This window comes from Neophocaena asiaeorientalis, unplaced genomic scaffold (genome assembly GCF_003031525.2).
Source record: "Neophocaena asiaeorientalis asiaeorientalis breed wild unplaced genomic scaffold, Neophocaena_asiaeorientalis_V1.1 scaffold436, whole genome shotgun sequence".
Classification (NCBI taxonomy): domain Eukaryota; kingdom Metazoa; phylum Chordata; class Mammalia; order Artiodactyla; family Phocoenidae; genus Neophocaena; species Neophocaena asiaeorientalis.
In genome coordinates this window covers 997,781-1,019,743 of record NW_020172473.1, presented here as the reverse complement: position 1 = coordinate 1,019,743, position 21,963 = coordinate 997,781, and the positions used below count along the sequence as shown (strand labels likewise).

The window sequence follows — 21,963 nt, the reverse complement described above, 5'->3', positions numbered from 1 at the left end:
CATATATGTGTTAGCATACGGTATTTGTTTTTCTCTTTCTGACTTACTTCACTCTGTATGACAGACTCTAGGTCCATCCACCTCACTACAAATAACTCGATTTTGTTTCTTTTTATGGCTGAGTAATATTCCATTGTATATATGTGCCACATCTTCTTTATCCATTCATCTTTCGATGGACACTTTGGTTGCTTCCATGTCCTGGCTATACTCCAATAAAGATGTTAAAAAAAAAAAAAAAAAGCCAGCCAGCAGGGCAGTGGGAGGGCTGGTTGTCTGCTTTGCTGTAGTTGGTCCCCCAGGGACTACTTGTTGTAGTAATGTCTTAAACTGTGTGATCACATACTGAAAAATTATAGTCATGTACAATTACAACAGTAAATTTCAGGACCTTCAAGTCAGGGAATGGAGTTATAATGGTTTTTCTAACAACACTGTGTTACCCAAGGGGCACACACTTAAGATGAAGACTTCGTACTTAACTAAAATAATTCAGGATAATACAGTCCGTTAAATGAGGCAGTTTTTTGGAAATACTCATTTAAAAAGAAATTACTGGGCTTCCCTGGTGGCGCAGTGGTTAAGAATCCACCTGCCAATGCAGGGGACACGGGTTCCAGACCTGGTCCAGGAGGATCCCACATGCCGCGGAGCAACTACTGAGCCTGCACTCTAGAACTCATGAGCCACAGCTACTGAGCCTGTGAGCCACAACTACTGAAGCCCACACACCTAGAGCCCGTGCTCTGCAACAAGAGAAGCCACCGCAATGAGAAGCCCGTGCACCACGATGAAGAGTATCCCCCTCTCGCCGCAACTAGAGAAAGCCCGTGCGCAGCAACGAAGACCCAACACAGCCAAAAATAAATAAATTTAAAAAAAACAGGGATTCACACGATAGATTTTACATTTATGACAATGAAAGCTATATCATTATTTGAAAAGGCATACATAAATTACATTAGATATTCATCGTGGGTATTTAAAGTCACAGGTGGATGAGAGAAGTTGAATTTGCCAAATGAAAGCTTAGAAAGAAAACGTATGCATAATAAAAAACAAACTGCGAGGGTTGGCAGGAAGTGGAAGAAATTGTTGAATAAACAGGCACTGAAATCGGACTAGTCACTGCTCTGGACTCCCACAGGTTAAGGCCTTCTGCTCAATGTTTCTCAGCTTTCCTCTGGAATTCAGGCTGATCTTCCTTGAATGGGTCTCCGTATCCTCTGATCGTAGTAGCGTCACGGGTTTCTGTGATTGCAGCCTCTTCTGTTTGCCTTCAGTTTGCCATCCATTCTGTTCAGATATTTTCAGACTTGTCTTTGTTTTCTTTTCTCATTTTCTCTTCTTTTCTCTTCTGCCATTACCCCGTCTTGCAAAACACCTAGGTTTCCTTTTCATTTGATTAGTTTATCAGGTTGGCATCTAAAACAAAAAGCTGCCCGTCTGAGCATCATTTCATTCATGTATTCATTCATTCAACACATTTTAAAAATAAAGCAAAAACTGAAGCACCTACTCCACGCTAGGCTCTATACGGAACCCCGCGTATAGGGCAGTGAATGAAACAGACATGGTCTCTGCACTAAGGGAGCCCGACTCCACTGGGGGAGATGGAATTTGAGAGAGCAAATGGTACTGGATGCCATGGAAGACACAGAACCTGGGGGAGGAGGGACACGGATGTCAGGACAGGTGGCTGCAGAAGGCTTATCTGAGGATACACAGATATGAAATATGGCAGGGAGCTAGCCACGTGACAAGTAGGGGGAAACTCACTACCATCACTGTCATCGCGAGGACGTGCTCTCGTATTTCCCATCCTTACACATCCTCTCGACCACTTTCCCCCCAGCTGCTGTCCAGGCTCCCTTGCAGCAGAGCTCCGTGAAGCGTTACCTATGCTTTTTCCAGTTTCTCTTCTCCCATTTTCTCATAAACCCATTGCATTCAGCCTCCTCTGATCCCAGGACTCCGTGGAGCCTGCCCTGGTCCAGGTCACTGTCGACCCTGTCGTTCAGGTCACTAGACCCTCCATCTTGGTTACTTTCTTGTCTGGGCTCCCAGGGCTCAGCCCTCTCTTGGTTTTCCTTCTGCCTTGTTGGGTCACTCCTTCCTGGTCACCTTTGCAGGTAACCACTTCCTGTTGGTGTCTTTAGGAGCTGCACGGCTCTTGGTTTTTCTACCCCCTTTTCTTTAGTGATCGCATTTAGTCTCATGGCTTTTAAATCCCATCGATCCGCCAGTGACTGTCAGATATTTGTCTCCAACTTGGACCTATTGCCCCAATTCTCGACCTGTGTCTCTAACTACAGGATTGACATCTCATGATCGGAGATCATGTTTCAGAGTCGAAACAGCTCTTCATCTCTGCCTTATCCCAAGATGTCTGCTCCATCTTCAGTCTCCCCCACCTCAGCTGATGACAGACCTATCCTTCCAGGTTCTCAGGTTAAAAATCTTGGTGTCATCCTTTCACACCCACATTCAACTTCTCATAGGAAATTATGTTTACTGCTCCTTCAAATGTGTCTGCTTCCACCTTCAATGTAACCACCCTTGTCTGAGCTGCTTTCATCTCCCATCTGAGTTACTGCAAGAGCATCTCCTGCTCAAACCCATTCTCCCTGTACGCTATTCTTTTTTTAAAAAATTTTATCGAAGTATAGTTGATTTACATTGTTGTGTTAATTTCTGCTATACTGCAAAGTGACTCAGTTATACATATATCTATTTTTTCAGATTCTTTTCCATTATGGTTTATCACAGGGTATTGAATATAGTTCCCTGTGCTATACAGTAGGTCCTTGTTGTTTATTTTATATGTAGTAGTATGTATCTGTTAATCTCATACTCAGTTTATTCCCCTCTTCCTCTTTGGTAGCCATAAGTTTGTTTTTTTCTGTCTGTGAGTTTATTTGTATCATTTTTTTTAGATTCCACATATAAGTGATATCATGTGATATTTATCTTTCTCTATCTGACTTACTTCACTTAGTATGATAATCTCTAGGTCCATCCATGTTGCTGCACATGGCATTATTTCATTCTTTTTTATGGCTGAGTAGTATTCCATTGTATACATGTACCACATCTTATTTATCCATTCATCTGTCGATGTTCATTTAGGTTGCTTCCATGTCTTGGCTATTGTAACTAGTGCTGCAATGAACATTTCGGTGCATGTATATTTCTGAATTAGAGTTTTGTCTGGGTACATGCCCAGGAGTGGGTTTGCTCGATCGTATAGTAACTCTATTTTTAGTTTTTTGAGAAACCTCCATAGGGAACTGTTCTCCATAATGGCTGCACCAATTCACATTCCCACCAGCATCTCCCTGTACACTCTTCTTAACACAACAGAGTAAGGCTGGCCTTCCTATTCTGCACCACGCCAAGCCCTCTTCCAGCCTGAAGACCTTTGCACTGGCTGTTCCCTCCACCTGGAGCGCTCGACCATAGATACCTGCACGACCAACCCTTTGGTCTTTTAAGTGTCTTTTCTTAGTGAGTCTTAGCCTGACCTTCCTGTTTAAAACTCCATCAGCTCCCTGCCCAGACAGTCGTAACTCCTCTCGCCTTGTTCTATTCGTTTTTCTATCGCACTAGTCATCTACAGGTACTATATCAGGTACTCATTTTGTGTGTATTACTTATTTTATGTCACTGCCCACTGGAAAGGAAACTTCATGGTTTTCATTCACTGATGTATTCCCAGCACCCAGAGCAGTGCTGAGCCCTTTTATTACGTGAACAAATGAATCGACTTCCCTTAGCGAAGCAGCTCCCCTTCCCCATTTCTGCCATTAAGATCCTCTTCCCCCAGATTGAAATCTTGGACTCGTCTTTATTCTTTCAACCAATCTTTCACTGTAGATAATCCATTCAATCACAGGGTCCTTTCTGCCTCGTTCTGTATTGTGTCTGAAAGTCACGTGTCCTTTCCAGTTCTCCAGCTGTGTCACTTTCCCAGGCCTTCCTTGCTTCTCTCTGGGAGTATTATTTATCCTTTCCCCTTCAGTGCATCTTGTTAACCTCTGCAACATAAATCTTTCTAAAGTAAAGCCTTAATCATGACACTCCTTGTCCAGTGAGCAAACTTCTTAACCCAATATTTCATATTGATATACAAGGAAATGTGGGTGGGGGGGAGTGATGGTGGAGAGGCTGAGGGCAGAGGAATGGAGTCCTGGTGGAGGAGAATCTGGGAAAAAAATACTCTTCAGGAACTTTATTCTTTCCCTTTAAATAGGAAAGAACTTTTTTTTTTTTTTTTTTTTTAATTTATTTGGCCACGCCAGGATCTTTGTTGAGGCATGCGGGATCTAGTTCTCTGACCAGGGATTGAACCCGGGCCCCCGGCATGGGATTGCAGAGTCTTGACCACTGGGCCACCAGCGAAGTCCCAGAGGTTTGGTTTTTCTAATTGAAATTTTTGTTTTGTTTTATTTCCTAAGTCTTTATATTGTTTTAGGTAGACACATCAAAATGTTATGAGCACACTAAAGAATACATAATGTATTTTATGGACCTGAGCTAACAAATACATTTAGCTCTATAAAAAGTGCATAGTAGAAAATAAAAAAAACACATAAATTTCCCTTTTCACCAAATATGTATTACCCCCCCCGATATTTTTAAAAATATTCAACCTGAGCATCTTAATATCTGAGTTCTTCACATTTCTATACTTCTCAATTCTATACAACTTGATTGTCTGATTAAAAAATGGGCAAAAGATATGAACAGATACATCACCCAAGAAGATATACAGATGGCAAATAAACATGTGAAAAAATGCTCCACATCGTATATCATTAGGGAATTATGAACTAAAACAATGATGAGATGCCACTCCACGCCTGTTAGAATGGCCAAATCCAAAACACTGATAACACCAAAGGGTGTGGAGCAATAGGGACTCTCATTTCACTGCTGGTGGGATTGCAAAATGGTTCAGCCACTTTGGAAGACAGCTTGGCACTTTCTTCCAAACTAAACATACTAGTACCATTTGACCTAGCAATCACGCTCCTTACGTCCACACAAAAACCTGCATACAAATGTTTATAGATACTTTATTCATAATTTTTTTCATAAGTTTGATATTTATTTATTTATTTATTTATGGCTGTGTTGGGTCTTCATTGCTGCGCGTGGGCTTTCTCTAGTTGCAGTGAGCGGGGACTACTCTTCGTTGCGGCACGCGGGCTTCTCATTGCGGTGGCTTCTCTTGTTGCGGAGCACCGGCTCTAGGCACGTGGGCTTCAGTAGTTGTGGCACACGGGCTCAGTAGTTGTGGCTCTCGGCCTCTAGAGCACAGGCTCTGTAGTTGTGGCACACGACCTTAGTTGCTCTGAGGCATGTGGGATCTTCGCGGACCAGGGCTCAAACCCGTGTCCCCTGCATTGGCAGGGGGGTTCTTTTTTTTTTGGTTACGCGGGCCTCTCACTGTTGTGGCCTCTCCGGTTGCGGAGCACAGGCTCCGGACGTGCAGGCTCAGCGGCCATGGCTCACGGGCCCAGCCGCTCCGCGGCATGTGGGATCTTCCCGGACCGGGGCACGAACCCGTGTCCCCTGCATCGGTAGGCGGACTCTCAACCACTGCGCCACCAGGGAAGCCCCGGCAGGGGGATTCTTAACCACTGCATCACCAGGGAAGTCTGCTTTATTCATAATTGCCAAAACTTGGAAACAACCAAGATGTCTTTGATAGGTGAATGGATAAAGAAACTGTGGTATGTCCATACAGTGCAATATTATTCAGCAATAGAAAGAAAGGTGCTATCAAACCATGAAAAGACACGGAGGGACCTTCAGTGTGTATTACTAAGTGAAAGAAGCTAATCTGAAAAGGCTACATTCTGTATGATTCCACCACGGAATCTGGAAAGGGCAGAACTATGGAGATGGTAAAAAGATGAGTGGTTATCAGGGGTTAGAGAGGAAGGATGGATGAATAGGCAGAGCGTCAAACCATGAAAAGACACGGAGGGACCTTCAGTGTGTATTACTAAGTGAAAGAAGCTAATCTGAAAAGGCTACATTCTGTATGATTCCACCACGGAATCTGGAAAGGGCAGAACTATGGAGATGGTAAAAAGACGAGTGGTTACCAGGGGTTAGAGAGGAAGGATGGATGAATAGGCAGAGCACAGAGGATTTTTAGAGCAGTGAAAATACTCTGTAAGATACTGTAATGGCAGATACATATCATTATACCATTGTCTAACCCCACAGAATGTCCACCACCAAGAATGAACCATAATGTAGACTATGGGCTTTAGTTGATAATGATTTGTCCATGTCGGTTCCTCAGTTATAACACATGTAGCACCCTAGTCGGGGATGTTGATGGTGGGGGAGGGTGGGTATGTTTGGGGGGAGGGGCTACGTGGGAACTCTTCGTACTTTCCTCTCAATTTATTTTGAAATCTAAAACTGCTCAAAAAAATAATGTCTATTAATTAAAAATAGAATGTTCAGGAGTGCCTGAACATGCCAGGGATGAAGTAGCCAATTGTCCCTGTCTAAAAATAATCATAATTGAATGGGAAAGACCAATATGGGGACTTCCTGGTGGTCCAGTGGTTAGGACTCCATGCTTCTGCTGCAGGGGACGTGGGTTCAATCCCTGGTTGGGGACCTAAGATTCCCACATGCAGCACGGCCAGAAAAAACAACAACCCCCAAACAATATGTACATGTGCAAACATTGGTGAGGTAAGAAATGTACTCAGAATTCTTGTGAGTGACTCATCTGAACTCTCGACCTTGTGGTCCACGCCATCCTCCCTTAACTTCATTTCAGCTGCTCCTTGCCGTAACTCCATCCTGCATCTCGTCCCCCCACAGAAGCCTTCCACCCCTGACGTCATCATCCCAGCCTCCGTTCAACCTTCCCGGCCCCTCCACCTGCCTCCAGTGTTACCACATCCTCTTTTGCACTTTGATGCATCCACTTCCTCCCACTAGCAGCCCTTATTGCCTCCCCATGGTCCAGCTTTAGCCCCTTTGCATCAGCATCTTAAAACTCCCTTTCTTGTCCCTTTGCACATCCACTGATAACAGCCCACAGCTGATGAGCTCACCTCTCTACCCTGCACCTCTCAAGTGGAGCCCCCCCCAAGAGAAAACCACCCCGTGAGGCTGTGGTCACGACATACTTTCAGTCGCACCCTCTGCACGTCAGCCCTCCGGCTGGAGCTCTCCTGGCTTCTGAAACTGAGCAGGAAATTCCGGCCACGGAGACTGTATCTGGAAGGGATTGCCACGCACCCCTTCCCCCATTTAGTGGAGTCAGTGAAGCTCCTTCACATTTCACTGTTGTGGATGGAGGAATTAACGGTCTTCTCCCAGTAAACCCAGTTGAGTGACCAAGGACACCCAATTGGATTATATTTCATTTACTTCAATAACAGAAAGTGGGAGTTAAATATGGATTTTTAAAAATATAAAACACAGGACGAAGGAAAGCAAGAAGGAAACCTTAAAATCTTGTTACCAAATATAAAGGCGTGCTTGGGAAAAGTACTCTCTTGTGGCCAGTCTTTTTAGAAGCATGCAGGTATTCTCTGTTTAAAAACAGACAGCCTTACCTTTTGTTCCCTCCGTTTTTAATTTGTTTATTTTGCCCAGAACTGAAGATGTCAAGGAAAACGTGTTGGCAGTTTTACTGATTGTCCTGGTTTCCCTGCTCGGATTTCTGACGCTGAACCGAGGCTTTTGCAAAGACATGTGGGTGCTTCTCTTCTGCCTCGTCATGGCCAGCTGCCAGTACTCCCTGTTAAAGGCAAGAGCACATCTAATTCTTACCATCACTAATGTAGCCTTGAAATCATGAGATGATGACACAGACACTTCTCATTTGTGTTCTAGAGCGTTCAGCCTGACCCCGCCTCGCCAATCCACGTAAGTGTCCAACCACGGGCGAGTAGCTCGTCCTCTCTGCTTGCATAGAAGATAGGGGAATGGGCAAAATAGATTCAAAAGGCGACGTGCATATCAATATCCATATATATTGAATATATAAATAGAAATATTAATGCATGGTGGCCAAGTTCAGGCTAGATCGGAGAGCGTGGTGGGGATGGTGGCAGGGACGGAACAGGATGGGAACCAAGAATGTGTGCAGGGCCTTTTCTGCCCCCACTGGACTCATGTCAGGAAAGACGGTGAGCCCAGACTCTGCAATCAGGCTGTCTGCGTTCGTTTTCTGATTTCTGTGTCTGATTGTTGGACCCTGAACAAAATGTGTACTCTCCATGCCTCAGCTTCCCTGTGTGTAAATAAGGATAATAAAAATGCCTATGGGGATTCAGTAATCCAAGTAACGGGCTTAAAACAGTGCCTGGCATAGAAAAATTGCTTAATAGATGGTAGAAACCTCAGTATGTAAGCATGAATCATTATTCTTTTTACCTGAAGCTGATCTCTTTCTCTTCCACATTTTCAAGTGTATTGTTACCTTTTACCTCATCATTTGGGGCTCATTTATATCTGACACTCCGGGCTCCCCAGCACTGATCTCTTGGTGCCTGGGCGTTCTTCCATGAGCTCGGAAGCACACGTAGCATCCACTGACCCGGCTGCACCTTCCCCTGTGGTGCTGCGGCTCCAGGTCTGGCGCTCTCCCTACTGGGACCCTGGCCACATGCCTGTGCACCGAGACCACTGCCTGGTGGATATCCCAGCTCCTTGGGAAACCTTCTTTCCTCTGTCATGGCGAGCTCCTGTGGGTCCCCGAAAACCACTTCCAAAGAAAGAAAACTTGACCTTCCCGCTACTGTGCCTTTAAAAAAATTCATATCCATGATTTAGGACTGCTTTTAGATCTGTGATAGCTCATGCTTAGCTCATAGTAATTAAGAAAAGCTTGTAATTGGACACTCACCTGGCATACATTACTATCTTGTTAAATTCCTCTGTTCCCCATAATTGGTTTAATACATACAATACATCTTCTTTCATCCCAGAGTCTGAATGTCAAGATAAGCAGAAGCAGCATAATTAGGCTGTCACGGATGTGTCGTTGTGACTGTTGTCAGGAATCTGGGTTAGGTGATGAGCGCAGAGACGTACAGCCCTGGGGTGTGCTGTCCCAGCCCACCCTAGATGTGACACTGGCGTCCTTCTGCTGTGATAGATAAGCCCCGCTTCCTAGTGACAGCGCTTGGGTCACTGTCTTTCTGGGTGACGTGGGGGAGGGGTGTTGTATGCTGTTAAACATTCATTTCCTGCATGTACTTTCAGGAGTAATGCTAGGCAAGGAGGATGGCAAGTACTGCTGCATGATCCCTGTAGATCTGTAATGACTGTTCGCGGGACCCTTGGGTCCTGCTCTCAGTTGGAGTCCTATTGTCTATATTGATCCAGTTCCTGGAGGACTAAATGCAGCTGCCCTTCCTTTATCTGAGCAAGCATGTCGTAGTGAGATAGGAAGAAACGACTTCTCTTGCTGTCAACAGAAGCCACAGTCAGACTTCAAACTAAGTTTATGGCAGTACTTAATTTGCTTACACAGATCTCTGAGTAGAATGAGTCCCAGATTTGAGCTGGCATTTCTCTAACTGTTCTGATGAGGCAAGAAAATATGGTAGCTATAAAATAGTTCCTCTTGCCGTGTGGCTGAGCCATGTAGGCGTTTAGAGGCTGATTTACTGTTTAGAGATGAGAAAACCTCAGAAAGGAGATGGTCAAGAGAATGAACCCAGTCTGGTAGAGAGATGGTGCTCAAGCCTGCCACCAGCCCTGGCTAAGGTTCATTCATCAGGGGCTGTCAGATGAACCAGCGCGTTTCAAAACTGCGTTGCTTTGCTCGTTCCCAGGGAGGGCCGTTAATGCAGTCAGTTCTTGGAGTGACTGACTGACCTTCTCCTTTGTTTCCTTCCAGGAGCACAGAGGTGGCAAATTTTGAGCAAGTTGTTGAAACCTGAAGATAGCACAATGAAAAAAAAAAAATTGTTTTTTTCTCATAACATTCTGTGAGCTTCAGATAGGGTTGCAGATTAACGCTGGCCTGCTAATAGTTATGGCACCATCGACCCTGCGCCTGAGAGAAACGTGTCTGATGGGAAGAGAAAAGAGGTCTAGGAGAGCTTACAAAAATGAGAATGGGGGGTAGCTCCTGGAAGGAATCTGAGGATCAGAGACTGGCACCTTAGTCACAGGCAGTGAGGCGCTTCCTTGGCTTACACAGATTTATACACTGGTCTAACCAACAGTATCCACTAATGATAACCCAGAAAGCAAAATCCAGTAGGATCACTGGCACAGAGGCAGTGTCGGGGCCTTTCCCAGCACCTGCAGGGATTCTGAGTTAGGACGGCTGGGGCAGCACTTGGGAACCTGCATTTTAACACTCCCCCACCCCGTGCTGGTGGCGGAGGTGATCTCAGATCACACCCGAGAAACACCGGGATAACTGGAAGCGTGCGGGTTTCGGGATTCGAATCCAGCCTCGCCACGTACAAACTACGGCATCTTGGTCAAGTGACCTCTCTGAATCTCAGGTTTTTCCTCTGTAAAAGAGGAAATAATAAAATAGGATTGTAAGGGGATTAAACAAGATAATGTACATCCAGGGCTCAGCCTAGAATCTGGCACCGCGGGAGCACTTGACAAATGCTGGTAATTTTTGTGTGAGTAAAGTGGGGATAATAATAACAGCCTCAGCTGGATTTGGTCATGAGTGAGTTGGATAATTTATATAATGTGCCCAGTGCAGGACCTGGAATATTCAGTCCTCTGTAAAGGTTTCTTTCGTTTCTCCTTCTGCTCTGCGGATCCAGAGGACTGAGTGTACAGTTTCCACAAAGCCCACCCCTAGGTCCCCAATTATTAACCTCTTCCATCAGTATGTTACAGTTGTCACAACCACAGAAGCAATGTGGATACATTATTATTAACTGAGGTCCATATTTCACTCAGATTTCCTTCGTTTTTATGTAATATCCCTTTTTTTTTTTTTTTTTTTTTTTTTAGGATTCCATCTAGGACATTGCCTGACATTTAGTCATTCTCTCTCCTAAGGCTCCTCCTGGCTGTGACAGTTCCTCAGATTTTCCTTGGTTTTTGATAACTGGACAGCTTTGAGGAGCATTGGTCAGGGATTTTGTAGACTGTCCCTCAGTTGAGATTTAGCTGGGGCTCATCTGATGATTTAACTGGGTTATGGGGGAGGAAAACCACAGAAGTAAAGTGCCATTTTCCTTACGTCATTTCGAGGTTACGTACAATCAACATGACTGAACCACTTTTGATGTTGACCTTGAACACCTGGTTAAGGTGCTGTTTATCGGAGAAACGTTTTTTTTTTAATTTCACTGAAAAGTTTTAGAAATTGAAGTATAGTTGATTTACAGCGTTGGGTTAGTTTCTGGTGCACAGCAAAGTGATTTGGTTATACATATACATATCTATTCTTTTTCGGATTCTTTCCCATTATAGGTTATTACAAGATATTAAGTATAGTTCCCTGTGCTGTACAGTAGGTCCTTGTTGGTTATCTGTTTTATATAGAGTGGTATGTATCCGTTAATCCCAAACTCCTAATTTATCCCTTCCCCACCTTTCCTCTTTGGTAACCATACATTTGATTTTCTGTCTGTAAGTCTGTTTCTGTTTTGTAAATAAGTTCATCTGTATCATTTTTTAAGATTCCAGGTATAAGTAATATCATACAATGTTTGTCTGACTCACTTCACTTCGTATGGTAATCTCTTAAGTCCATCCGTGTTGCTGCAAATGGCATTATTTCATTCTTTTCTGTGGTTGAGTAATATTCCACTGTATATATATGCCACCAAGTGTGGGTCATAGAATACTTGCTGGCTAGGGTTTTACTGGGGTTCAGCTTCCTTAGGGCAGTGGGCGCCCATCCCCAGATCTCCTTCTTTTGCTCCACACACAAGGGGAACTGAAGTGTATAGTTAAAAATTTTCGGTATACATCCAGAAAAAACGAAAACTTTAATTAGAAAAGATACACGCACCCCAGTGTTCATAGCGGTACTATTATAATAGCCAAGACGTGGAAGCAGCCCAAGTACCCATCAACAGATGATTAGATAAAGAAGAGGTGGTGTATATAAACAATGGAATAATGCTCAGCAAAAAAAGAAAGAATGAAGTATTGCCATTTGCAGCAACTTGGATGGGCCAAGAGAATATTATGCTTAGTGAAATAAGTCAGACAGAGAAAGACAAATACTGTATGATATCACTTATGTGCGGAATGTAAAAAATAATACAAATGAATCTATAGAAAAATCAGAAACAGACTCACAGACAGAAAGCAAACTTACGGTTACCAAAAGGGAGAGAGGGGGAAGGATAAATTAGGAGTATGGGATTAACAGATACAAACTACTGTACATACAATAGATAAGCCACAAAGATTTACTGTATAGCCCAGGGAACTATATTGAATATCTTGCAATAACCTATAATGGAATATAATCTGCATAAAAAAAACCAAAACAAATCACTATGCTGTATATCTGAAACTAACACAATATTGTAAATCAACTATACTTCAATTAAAAAAATGTGACTCTAAAAAAAAAAAAATGTGACTCTAAATATAACAGGTGAATTGCTAAAGCAAACAGCAAATCCTTATTAGAGTGAAGAGTTCCACGCAGGTAGACATAGTGTCTCAGAGGGGCTGGACAGAGCAGCCGGCAGTTACTTTTCCACACCCTCTCCTGCTAGGAGCCCTCTTCCACCTTCCAGGAGAAGCTATTACGAACGATTTCCTCCCCCACTCTCTCTTTACTTCACACGAGTAACATTCACGTCATGTGTCTAAAGAATGAGGATTGCGAATGAACTTGATCCGAGTGAGGTTGAGTGTTGGGCCTAGAAGGATCCAGTGGCAAATGCAATCACCATCTGGGTCAGTTTGGCGAGCCAGTGGGTAGTAGCCAGTGGGTAGTATCCAAGTCCTGGCTCGGCTGCACTGCAAAGCCTGGGACACATTTCTTCCTCTTTGTGCCTCGGTTTACTCTTGGCAAAATGAGAGTAATGGTAGGACTTCTTCGAGTGGAATATTTAAAGTAGGTAGAAGAGTGCCTGAGGCACAGGAAAGCAGGATAAATGTTAGCCTTTGCTGTCTTACATCAGCTTGTCAAAACCAGCTGACCTCTGAGTGCGGCCAGACAGGAACTTGTGCAGACTCAGCAGGTGTGAGGCAGCTCTTGTCTGCCCTCTGGGCTGAGAAGCAGAGAGTTCGGATCTGCACGAAGCCTGGAGCTGGCACAGGTAACGGCAGAGATGGGATGGGGCTGGCATGTCCTGGTTGCTGACGGCCTCGGTTCAGTGCCCCTGGGTTCAGACACCCCATCTTCCTTAGAACAAAACCCTTTTATCGCTCTGTCTCCCTATCTATCCATCTATATCTATCTACCTATCTACCTATCTATCTATCATCTGTCTATCAATCTATCTATCTATCCATCCATCCATCCATCTATCTACTTATCTATCAGCAGCAAGTTTGAAGCATCTGAGTAGCCCACTGTCTTGGTAAGAGGACAATTAGAATGGCCTGGTCCCCTAGCCACAAGCACCACTGCTCTCCGGGTGGGGGGGACCTGTAGGTTTGGATAGATTCTCTCACCTTACCCTTTCCTTGCCCTGCGACCAGAGCACCGCCTGTGAAATTGTATATGTAGGTGGGGTTAATGGGAGACCCAAATGCATGTGTAGACCAGCTTTTGTAAAACAGCCTGCAAGATGCCCCAGAGCAGAAATCAGCAGTGCTTCCCCAGGGCATTTGAAGGTGAAAAAACAGGTGGGAAACACTTGGACAAGTTTGAAAAGATTGTGATCAGACTTCACCTGGAGGAGCGAGTGGAATTTTTCTATTGAAAAAAAAAAAAGAATCCTTGGGAGGTTTTATAATTGAATCCTACGTGAAAGAAGGAACTGGAGAAGAGGGAAATTTTGTTAGTGGGTGTTCTTAGGAATCAAGACAAATAAAAGTGACTCACATGCCATGTATTAGTGATATGCTTAGAATGGTTTGGGGACCCCAAAGATAGCATGACGGTGAGGGCAGCCTGTTTCTAAGGGAACCTTAAGGTTTATCTCAGAAATTACAAATAAAAAGGAAGCATTCCCATGCCCAATAAATAAAGTTTGACTTGGACGATCCAAGATGATATCTTAAATTTGTTCAAAGCCACAGACTTTCAATTCCTGGAAAAAGTTATTTTTAACCTTTTGGTAACAGAAAGAACGAGGGCAAGTGGGAAGTAGCTACTTAATTATATTTCTGAAATGGTATCAGTTTGAGGAAAGATCTCATATGCTTGTGTATTTGTATACTAAGTGGCTGTCTATACCAAGCAATTTACTTTGCTATTCACTTGATAAGAAATGCATTAAGATTTCACTTATGCTTTAGTTTCCATTTTTTTTTAAATGCAGAGGAAGTAGCCCCTTACCCATTAATCTATGACCTAGTTGGATTCAAAAGGAAATTTCATAAGAGTACAAAATATTCCTTTAAGACTGAGTCTGGACTCAGGGCCAAACATAGCCAGCCCCCATGGGCAGCCTGCGTTTTCCTTCCTATTAAAAGATGGTCTCAGAATAAGACTATTTCTATTATAGAAGCAGTGGCAATTTAAATTGCATTTCTAAATATGTTCAAGTCAGTGACTTTAAAAATTCATATCCAAACTTGTATCACTTTCTTTTTTTTTGACTTATTTCCTAGTCTTTTTATTTTATATTTTCACACGGTATTTGATTTTCTCTTTCTGACTTACTTCACTCTGTATGACAGACTCTGGGTCTATCCACCTCACTACAAATAACTCAATTTTCTTTCTTTTTATGGCTGAGTAATATTCCATTGTATATATGTGCCACATCTTCTTTATTCATTCATCTCTTGATGGACACTTAGGTTGCTTCCATGTCCTGGCTACTGTAAATAGAGCTGCAATGGACATTGTGGCACATGACTCTTTTTGAATTATGGTTTTTGCAGGATATATGCCCAGTAGTGGGATTGCTGGGTCGTTTGGTAGTTCTATTTTTAGTTTTTTAAGGAACCTCCATACTGTTCTCCATAGTGGCTGTATCAATTTACATTCCCACCAACAGTGCAAGAGGATTCCCTTTTCTCCACACTCTCTCCAGCATTTATTGTTTGTAGATTTTTTGATGATAGCCAGTCTGACTGGTGTGAGGTGATCAAACTTGTATCACTTTCATCTTGACTTTTTATACTCAAAGTAGTTCATGAATTGCAAATAATATTCTCTCCCTAATTCATTTTTGTTGGTTTTTTGAATCTTATGGACTGTGCATTGATTTGTGAGATGTAAATTAATTCTTCATTGACTTTTGCCCTGGAAAGTTGATGTTATAGCTTTTCCTTAATTTTTCTATCCATTCCGGAAGAAGAATAAAACAATGTGTCTCCTCGCCTCTTAAGAATATTTTGAAGGTTAAGATGAAATCAGTTAAGTTTTTGGTCCTCCTCAGAGGACAATGCAGATAAATAGCAAATGTTTAAAACTTGGTTATTCCACTGTGCTACACTGAGACATTTTGTGCAGTCTCTGCAGGTATAATTTGGCACCTGTATTGTCTTGTTTTCTAAGACATAAGGAAATTGAAGCCTACAACTTGTAATTCTATTTCTTGTTAATGATGGAGCTGAACTTAGAGCATGCAGAGCAAATAGCGGTTTAAATTAGTCTGGCACTTGAAATGAATAACACAAATGGAAGTTTCACTGTGGGGGAAGCATTGAATTCGATCTAGATTTTATCCAAGGCTGGTAATTACATTTTCAGGTAAATCTTGCTGAGTCTGAGAGACGTAACATTCTTTTTGATATTCTTCTTTGACAGAGTAAACATCAGGGTATTTTTTTTTTCCCCCGTGGTGTTCTGTGTGTATGAATTACACACAGAGGGGTGAATTGTTATATGGTGTAAGTTGTATAATATGGTATAAATGATTGACTATGAGGCTTTTGTTATTTAATCAGAATTAAAGGTACCATTCAGAAATTGTGTTTGTTTTCTAGGGACACAACCAAATCATAACATATAGCAGACCAATCTATTTTTGTGTGCTGTGTGGTCTTATCTTGCTGCTTGATGCTGGGGCCAAAGCCAGGTACCCTCCCACTTACATTGTGTATGGCCTGAAGCTCTTCTCTCCAGGGTCTCTCCAGTCGGCTAGGGACTTCTTAATAGGTGAGTGAGTTCATTTGGGGGTTGTGGGGAAGAATATAGAGGTGGGAGGGTATTTCTCCCCGTTATTTTTTGAATCCCTCGTTGGATAAATTTTCTTACTTTATTATTGGATCAGGAGATGTGCATTTTTTCTCTTGGCTTGCACACTTTCAGAAGACGGCCTGGGAGGCAGAGCCCCAAGCATCCAACAAGGGACTTATTCTAAAGGAAGTTGATATCCATGAGCAGGGAGCCGCAGCATCGCAATATCTGAAGACTGGTGGCTGAGGTGCCTGACGTGTGGCGTCAGTGGGGCTCCCCAGGGTGGAGGCGATTTTGCCATTAGGGTGGCAGCCACAGCCCCATCTGCACGGCACAGATGCTCTGGTAACGTGTGAGTGGACATGGTTCTCAGTCCAGATGGAGTCCTGGATGTGCCATCACCCAGCCTTCCATTGGTGCACTTTACTTGCCTTAAGGTCTAGGCGGTGTTTGATGTAAAACGCTCCATGTACACAAGTGACCTTCATAATACAATGGTGTAGAGCCCCAGCTTCGGAGCCAGATGGCTGGCTGTTTGAATTCCATCTCTGCTTCTTTACTAGTTGTGTGACCTTGAGCAAAATTCAACTGTGATTACGGGGACAAAAATAGTACACACCACGGAGATTGTTGCAGATTTTAGATGAGTTGGTATATTTAAACACATAGAAACGTGCCTTTAACCAGGTATTAGCTATCATCATCTTTATTATGCGAAGAGGCTGCCTCACTGTGGGCCCGCAGCTCCGAAGACTTGACTGACAAAGCTCTGAGAATTCTTGTGATGACATCCAGAGGTTTCCACACCTGCTGACTTGTGATTATCTGATCCCATTGACCGGATGAGTTGATAAAGGACAGTTACCAAAGACACCACCCCCTAGATCTGCTACTTGCCAGCCAGAAATTTTCCTCAAGAGGAGGTTGTCAAAGCCATCATTAGGACCAGCACAAGAGAGAAACAGGAACTGAGTACGTGTGAGGTTGTCTACCATCACGTGTCTGAAGATACTCTTGTGCCTGTCTCGCGGAGGAAGTGGTTCTCCTCTGGCTGGTGCTGGGGCATGTGGAATAGCGGCTGGAGTTGTGCCTTATGGGTGATAATCTCTGTTCCCCACCACCACTCTCGGTTTCTGCTCAGACCGCCAACGTACCACAGTGGAGAGAGGAAGCGGAGGGGCAAGGGAGACAGGGAGATCTGGTGTCTGCTGCCTTATTCTGCTCCCAGGGAGGAAGGGGTTGAATGCGAACCAAGGGTAGGAGATGAGTCCAGTGGCCACTGAGCAGGCGGGAAGGATGGAGGAGCCCTTTGTCCTATGTAATCCAAGAAGAGAACATCAGATAACAGAACAATACAGGGAGGAGAAAGCACAGTGACAAGAGACAAGGAATCTGGGGGATAAAATTGGCACAAGAAGAAAGACAAGGTCAGTGGTGGGACTAGTTGCTTTTGTAGGCTGAGGGGTGAATTAAGGAAATAGAAACACTCAGGGTGATATTCTTACATAATTTATTTTCCTTTTATGATCTTTCATATATGTTCAGAATATCACTTCTCTTTCATTATAAGGGAAAAAAAAATTTTTTTTTTCCTCCAGGAGGAAGGTGAAGGGCCTTCTTAGTCAGTGCTCATGTCCTTTGCTGACCTCTGGGCTGAAATTTTTATTATTTTCCATTTGGGTAACTTCAGCAAAAACCTATGAGCGAGACTGGCTTTGTAATCATCCTTTGGATGAGAAAGCCGAGAGGTCTTCAGTTCTTAGAACCGTATTTCAAGAGGAGCGGTAGCAAAGCTAGAGTGTGCCCTGAGGAATGTGGCCTCATGGGCTACACTGGGTCTGCACATGGGGCGAGGGAATGGGGGCGTCCAGCCTAGAGGAGAAATGCTTGAGTCCTAGAGGCACATGTGATGGCTGTAGGTGGTTCAAAGGCTGCCAGGCCAAAGTGGGAGGGATTTTGTTCTCTGTTGTTCTCTGTTGGTGTAGCTGTAGTAACTAAGTCCCAGTGGCTGGTGGGTGGATTTCGGCTCACTGGAAGACTGGTGTTGTGGTTTGGTGTAGAGCTGTCCAATAGGCCGTGGGTTGCCTAGTGATGGGAGAAGTTCCCTGACGTGGGAAGAGCTCAGGCAAGATGAGACAGCCATCACTTGTAGAAGGGTTCCATGCCCTGTATGGGCTCTTTATCAGATGTGATGGGTCCTTTTTCAGATGTGAGAGTTTGATGTTTTATTTTAGTCTTTAGGACCATAATCCCTTACCTACACTAATGCAGCTTCAAGGATGTAACCCTTGGAGATGGTGGAGGTTTTGTAACCAGCGACTGAGATGGATCCACCGTCATCTGCACTCCGAGACTCACATTTCCATGTCTTGTGTAAAGACTTGTCTCTTGGCCCCAGGAATCCGTGTCAGCAGTGTGCGAATACAGAGATACGGCATGTAGGAGACACACAACGCATACAGTCATACCAAGTTCAGAGTCTTGGTTTTACTTCCGTGTTATTTTAATTCTGCTTACCTCCCCCAAGCCCCAACCTGCAGATACAGTAATGAATATTACTCTTCACATAACGGAAGAAAGAAGCAAGTTCCAATGTTTTTATTTATGCATTGTGCTTGGAAAGAAGTGGAACTGTACCAGAAGTTTCTGCACTTATGGTAATTATTAGGAAACATGAGGAGTAGGGAAGATGTGAGAGAAAATTACAGACCCTCTCAGCAGTATGCTTAGAAAAAAAGTCTTTGTTCACAGGGAAAGTTGCCAACAACCACAGGGACTTTTTGATTTTTTACTTATGGGAAAAAGGACAAAATCATTTCGGCAACTTCAAGCGGAGTTTTCTAGCCGTCCTCCTGATGCTTCTTCATTCACGTGCGCTGCACCCTGACATTCACGTGGCCTCCGCCTTCTTCTGATTCCACCTGCGCAGCTCTGACTCTAAAGACGAGAGGTTTCCTCTGTACTTCATCCTGGGGGAGACCTAGACCCTGGGCTCCCCGTCAACAGCTGTCCGTCCTGCGCTGTGTCGTCTAGCTCCCGCTCCGCAGGCACAGCCAGAGGATCTTCAGTTAGGACTTCCTCGTGGCTCGTACCATTTTATTTTCCCCCAGCATCATTCATCGTGTTCCAGTGCTTTGCACTTTATTAGTTTGGGTTTTATAGCCTAATGTATTTCTTATAGAGAATACTTCTTTACCCACGTTTTGCTGGTATTTGTCTACCATTATTCCGTTATTTCACGCCCATACTTCTCTCTGTAGTTCTTCGTTTTTGGTAGTTTTCATTGCACACAACACTTGAGAATGTGGACTAATGCCCGTGACGAATGCAGCGTACCATCTAATCTTCATTGCTGGGTTTTGAGTCCCAAACTTAAGAAGAGAACTAGTCAGTTTGCTTAAAATCATGTGAATTAAAGTGTTCATGCTCAAAACGGTATGTCCTGCTATTAAGTGTCTGTTTATTTCTTATATCTTTCCTTTCCTATAAAAACTGAAAAAAGAAATTGTCATATAGTTATGACTAGCAGATCCGTATTTGTGTCTTGTTGCTGACTTTGGTTTTTTTTTTAGCTTTATTGAAGTACAGTTGATTTCCAGTGTTAATTTCTTCTGTACAGCAGAGTGACTCAGTTAAACATATATATATCAGTATATTCTTTTTCTGTTCTTTTCCATGATGGTTTGTCACGGGATATTGAATATAGTTCCCTGTGCTCTACAGTAGGACCTTGTTGTTTATCCGTCCTATATGTAATAGTTTGCATCTGCTAATCCCAAACTCCCATTCCTTCCCCCGACCCCCCTTGTTATTGCCGGCTTTGATTGAAAAAAGTATTACTCACAGATGCTTTGGGTTTTCACCATATAGTTAAAATCTTGCCACAGACAACATTACAACAAAATCACCATGTGTGTCAAAATATGGCTCCAATCCCAAACAAAGGCCCGTTTATCATAGCCATGTTCATTACATAAAATTTTATTTCCACACATTGTTGGAACAGTTTCTTGGTATTGTTGTAGTTGGGTTTGCCCCATTTTACTGTAGTGGGGTTAACCCACGATTAGCCAGAGAATGGCACACATAAATACTCTCATCCCTGCAATTCCACTGTGGAAAGTTTGCGTTTCCAGTTTTTCAGAAATAGCTGAAACGCGGTCCCCATCCTCCCTACCTGCCCTTTTCACTGCAGTTTATACATGGGGTTTGGACATAGTTCCATGTTTAGGTGTCTTAGATTTCAAATCAACTTTCCTTAGTTTTATTAGGGTTTACCAGTATCAAACTTCATTGACTTTCCACCCAATAAACTGAGACAGAAAGGTAGACAGATGTACTGTGACACCACTAATGGGAGTTTCTGTGTTTCTCTGAAACCCAGCTCAAATAGGATCGAGAAAGAGAATGATGGGGAAATTGCTGTAAAATGCAGCTCGACGATGCGTTATTTCCCTGAACAAATGATCTCTGTGAAACACTGGATTATAACGTATGGATGTTTCATCCAATTGCATTGTTACGGTTTGGGAAGCTGCCAGTTTTCCTCTCGTCAGGCAGGGTCCCTTTCACCTCCCAGGTGACGTGCGCCACCTGAGAAGCAGGCCCTTCAGTGTCGCACCGTCATGGCTGTGAGATTTCTTAGTTCATCACCACTCTCCCTTGCTGCTCTGTGGGTCTGAGGTTCTGACTGAAACCTGAGTCTCCACCGGGTATTTAGAACAGAACACACACAGCAACTCAAGCCCTGGAGGTGATAGAAGCACAGAGCAAGGAGCCTTGCAGGAAGAGACCCTCTAACAACTGTGCTTGGGTTTTGCATGATCATGTAATTTCCTGGTCCTCTTTTCCCATCTCATTTCCCCTAAGTCCAAGTCTGTCATTGCGAGCTGAAGGCGGATCTACTCTCCGCCCACCATCCCCATGTGTCTGCTCAGTCCCAGGCCTGCCTCTTCCTCAAAAGCAGCGCCTTTATTATTTCCACGGGCCTGTGCGGCTCAACCTCCAACCTGCTCCAGTGGGTAGGGGAGAGGAGGCCGTATCGCCTCCAGGACCTGGGTGGGGTGGGCTGGGCTGAAAGGGGGGAGGGAGGTGGGACTGCAGCGGGAACCTCGGCCACCTTTCCCGCACGCTTACCATCAATTTTGTCTGTTCACTTCCAGTATTTCTATATTGCTTCCCTGCAATCTCCCTCCTTGGGCTCTTCCCGCAGATCAACACTTTCTGCATCTATCTTTTGGAGCAAATTGACATGCTGTTTTTTGGAGGTTCTGGTAAGTCTTGTTCATTCTGTTCGTCCTGTAAAAAAGTCTGAAGTTCAGATAAGGGCTAAGTAGCCTCAGGCGTGAAATGAGGTCTGGACAGTTAGGTTGTCCTGAGCCTTTGTAGGACTTCAGCTCTGGTCCGTCAGGTTGATGGTGGGCCCTTCTAGATTCCTTCATCCAAATTGAAAGTGGTCCACCCAGCTTGACACAAGCGGAAAACAGGGAAGCGTAGAATTCCATGAGCTTTGCACTAGGTTTAAGGCTCTTCTAAGTGTTCTTTGGAAAAGCCGTATGTGTGACTGTGTGTGAATGTGGGTGAGTGGAGGTGAGTGTGTGCGCCGTGTGTGTATTTGAGCATGTACACGTCTGAGTTAGTCTGGGAGCGTGCGCGTGAGACATTGTGAGTGTGTGTGGTGTGCGGGCCTGTACAGACAGGCGACCTGTGTCCTTTCATTT

General features: G+C 43.9%; 1 protein-coding gene across 1 annotated transcript in view; it reads left to right on the top strand.

Moving 5' to 3' along the window:
* PCNX2 (pecanex 2) overlaps nt 1-21,963 on the top strand; it is a 263,859-nt gene that overhangs the window by 57,529 nt on the left and 184,367 nt on the right. The window contains exons 11-14 of the mRNA XM_024738160.1: nt 7,639-7,792; nt 7,879-7,911; nt 16,051-16,222; nt 21,406-21,516. Of these exons, the coding sequence (XP_024593928.1) occupies nt 7,639-7,792; nt 7,879-7,911; nt 16,051-16,222; nt 21,406-21,516 (470 nt within the window). The remainder of the gene's footprint in view (nt 1-7,638; nt 7,793-7,878; nt 7,912-16,050; nt 16,223-21,405; nt 21,517-21,963) is intronic.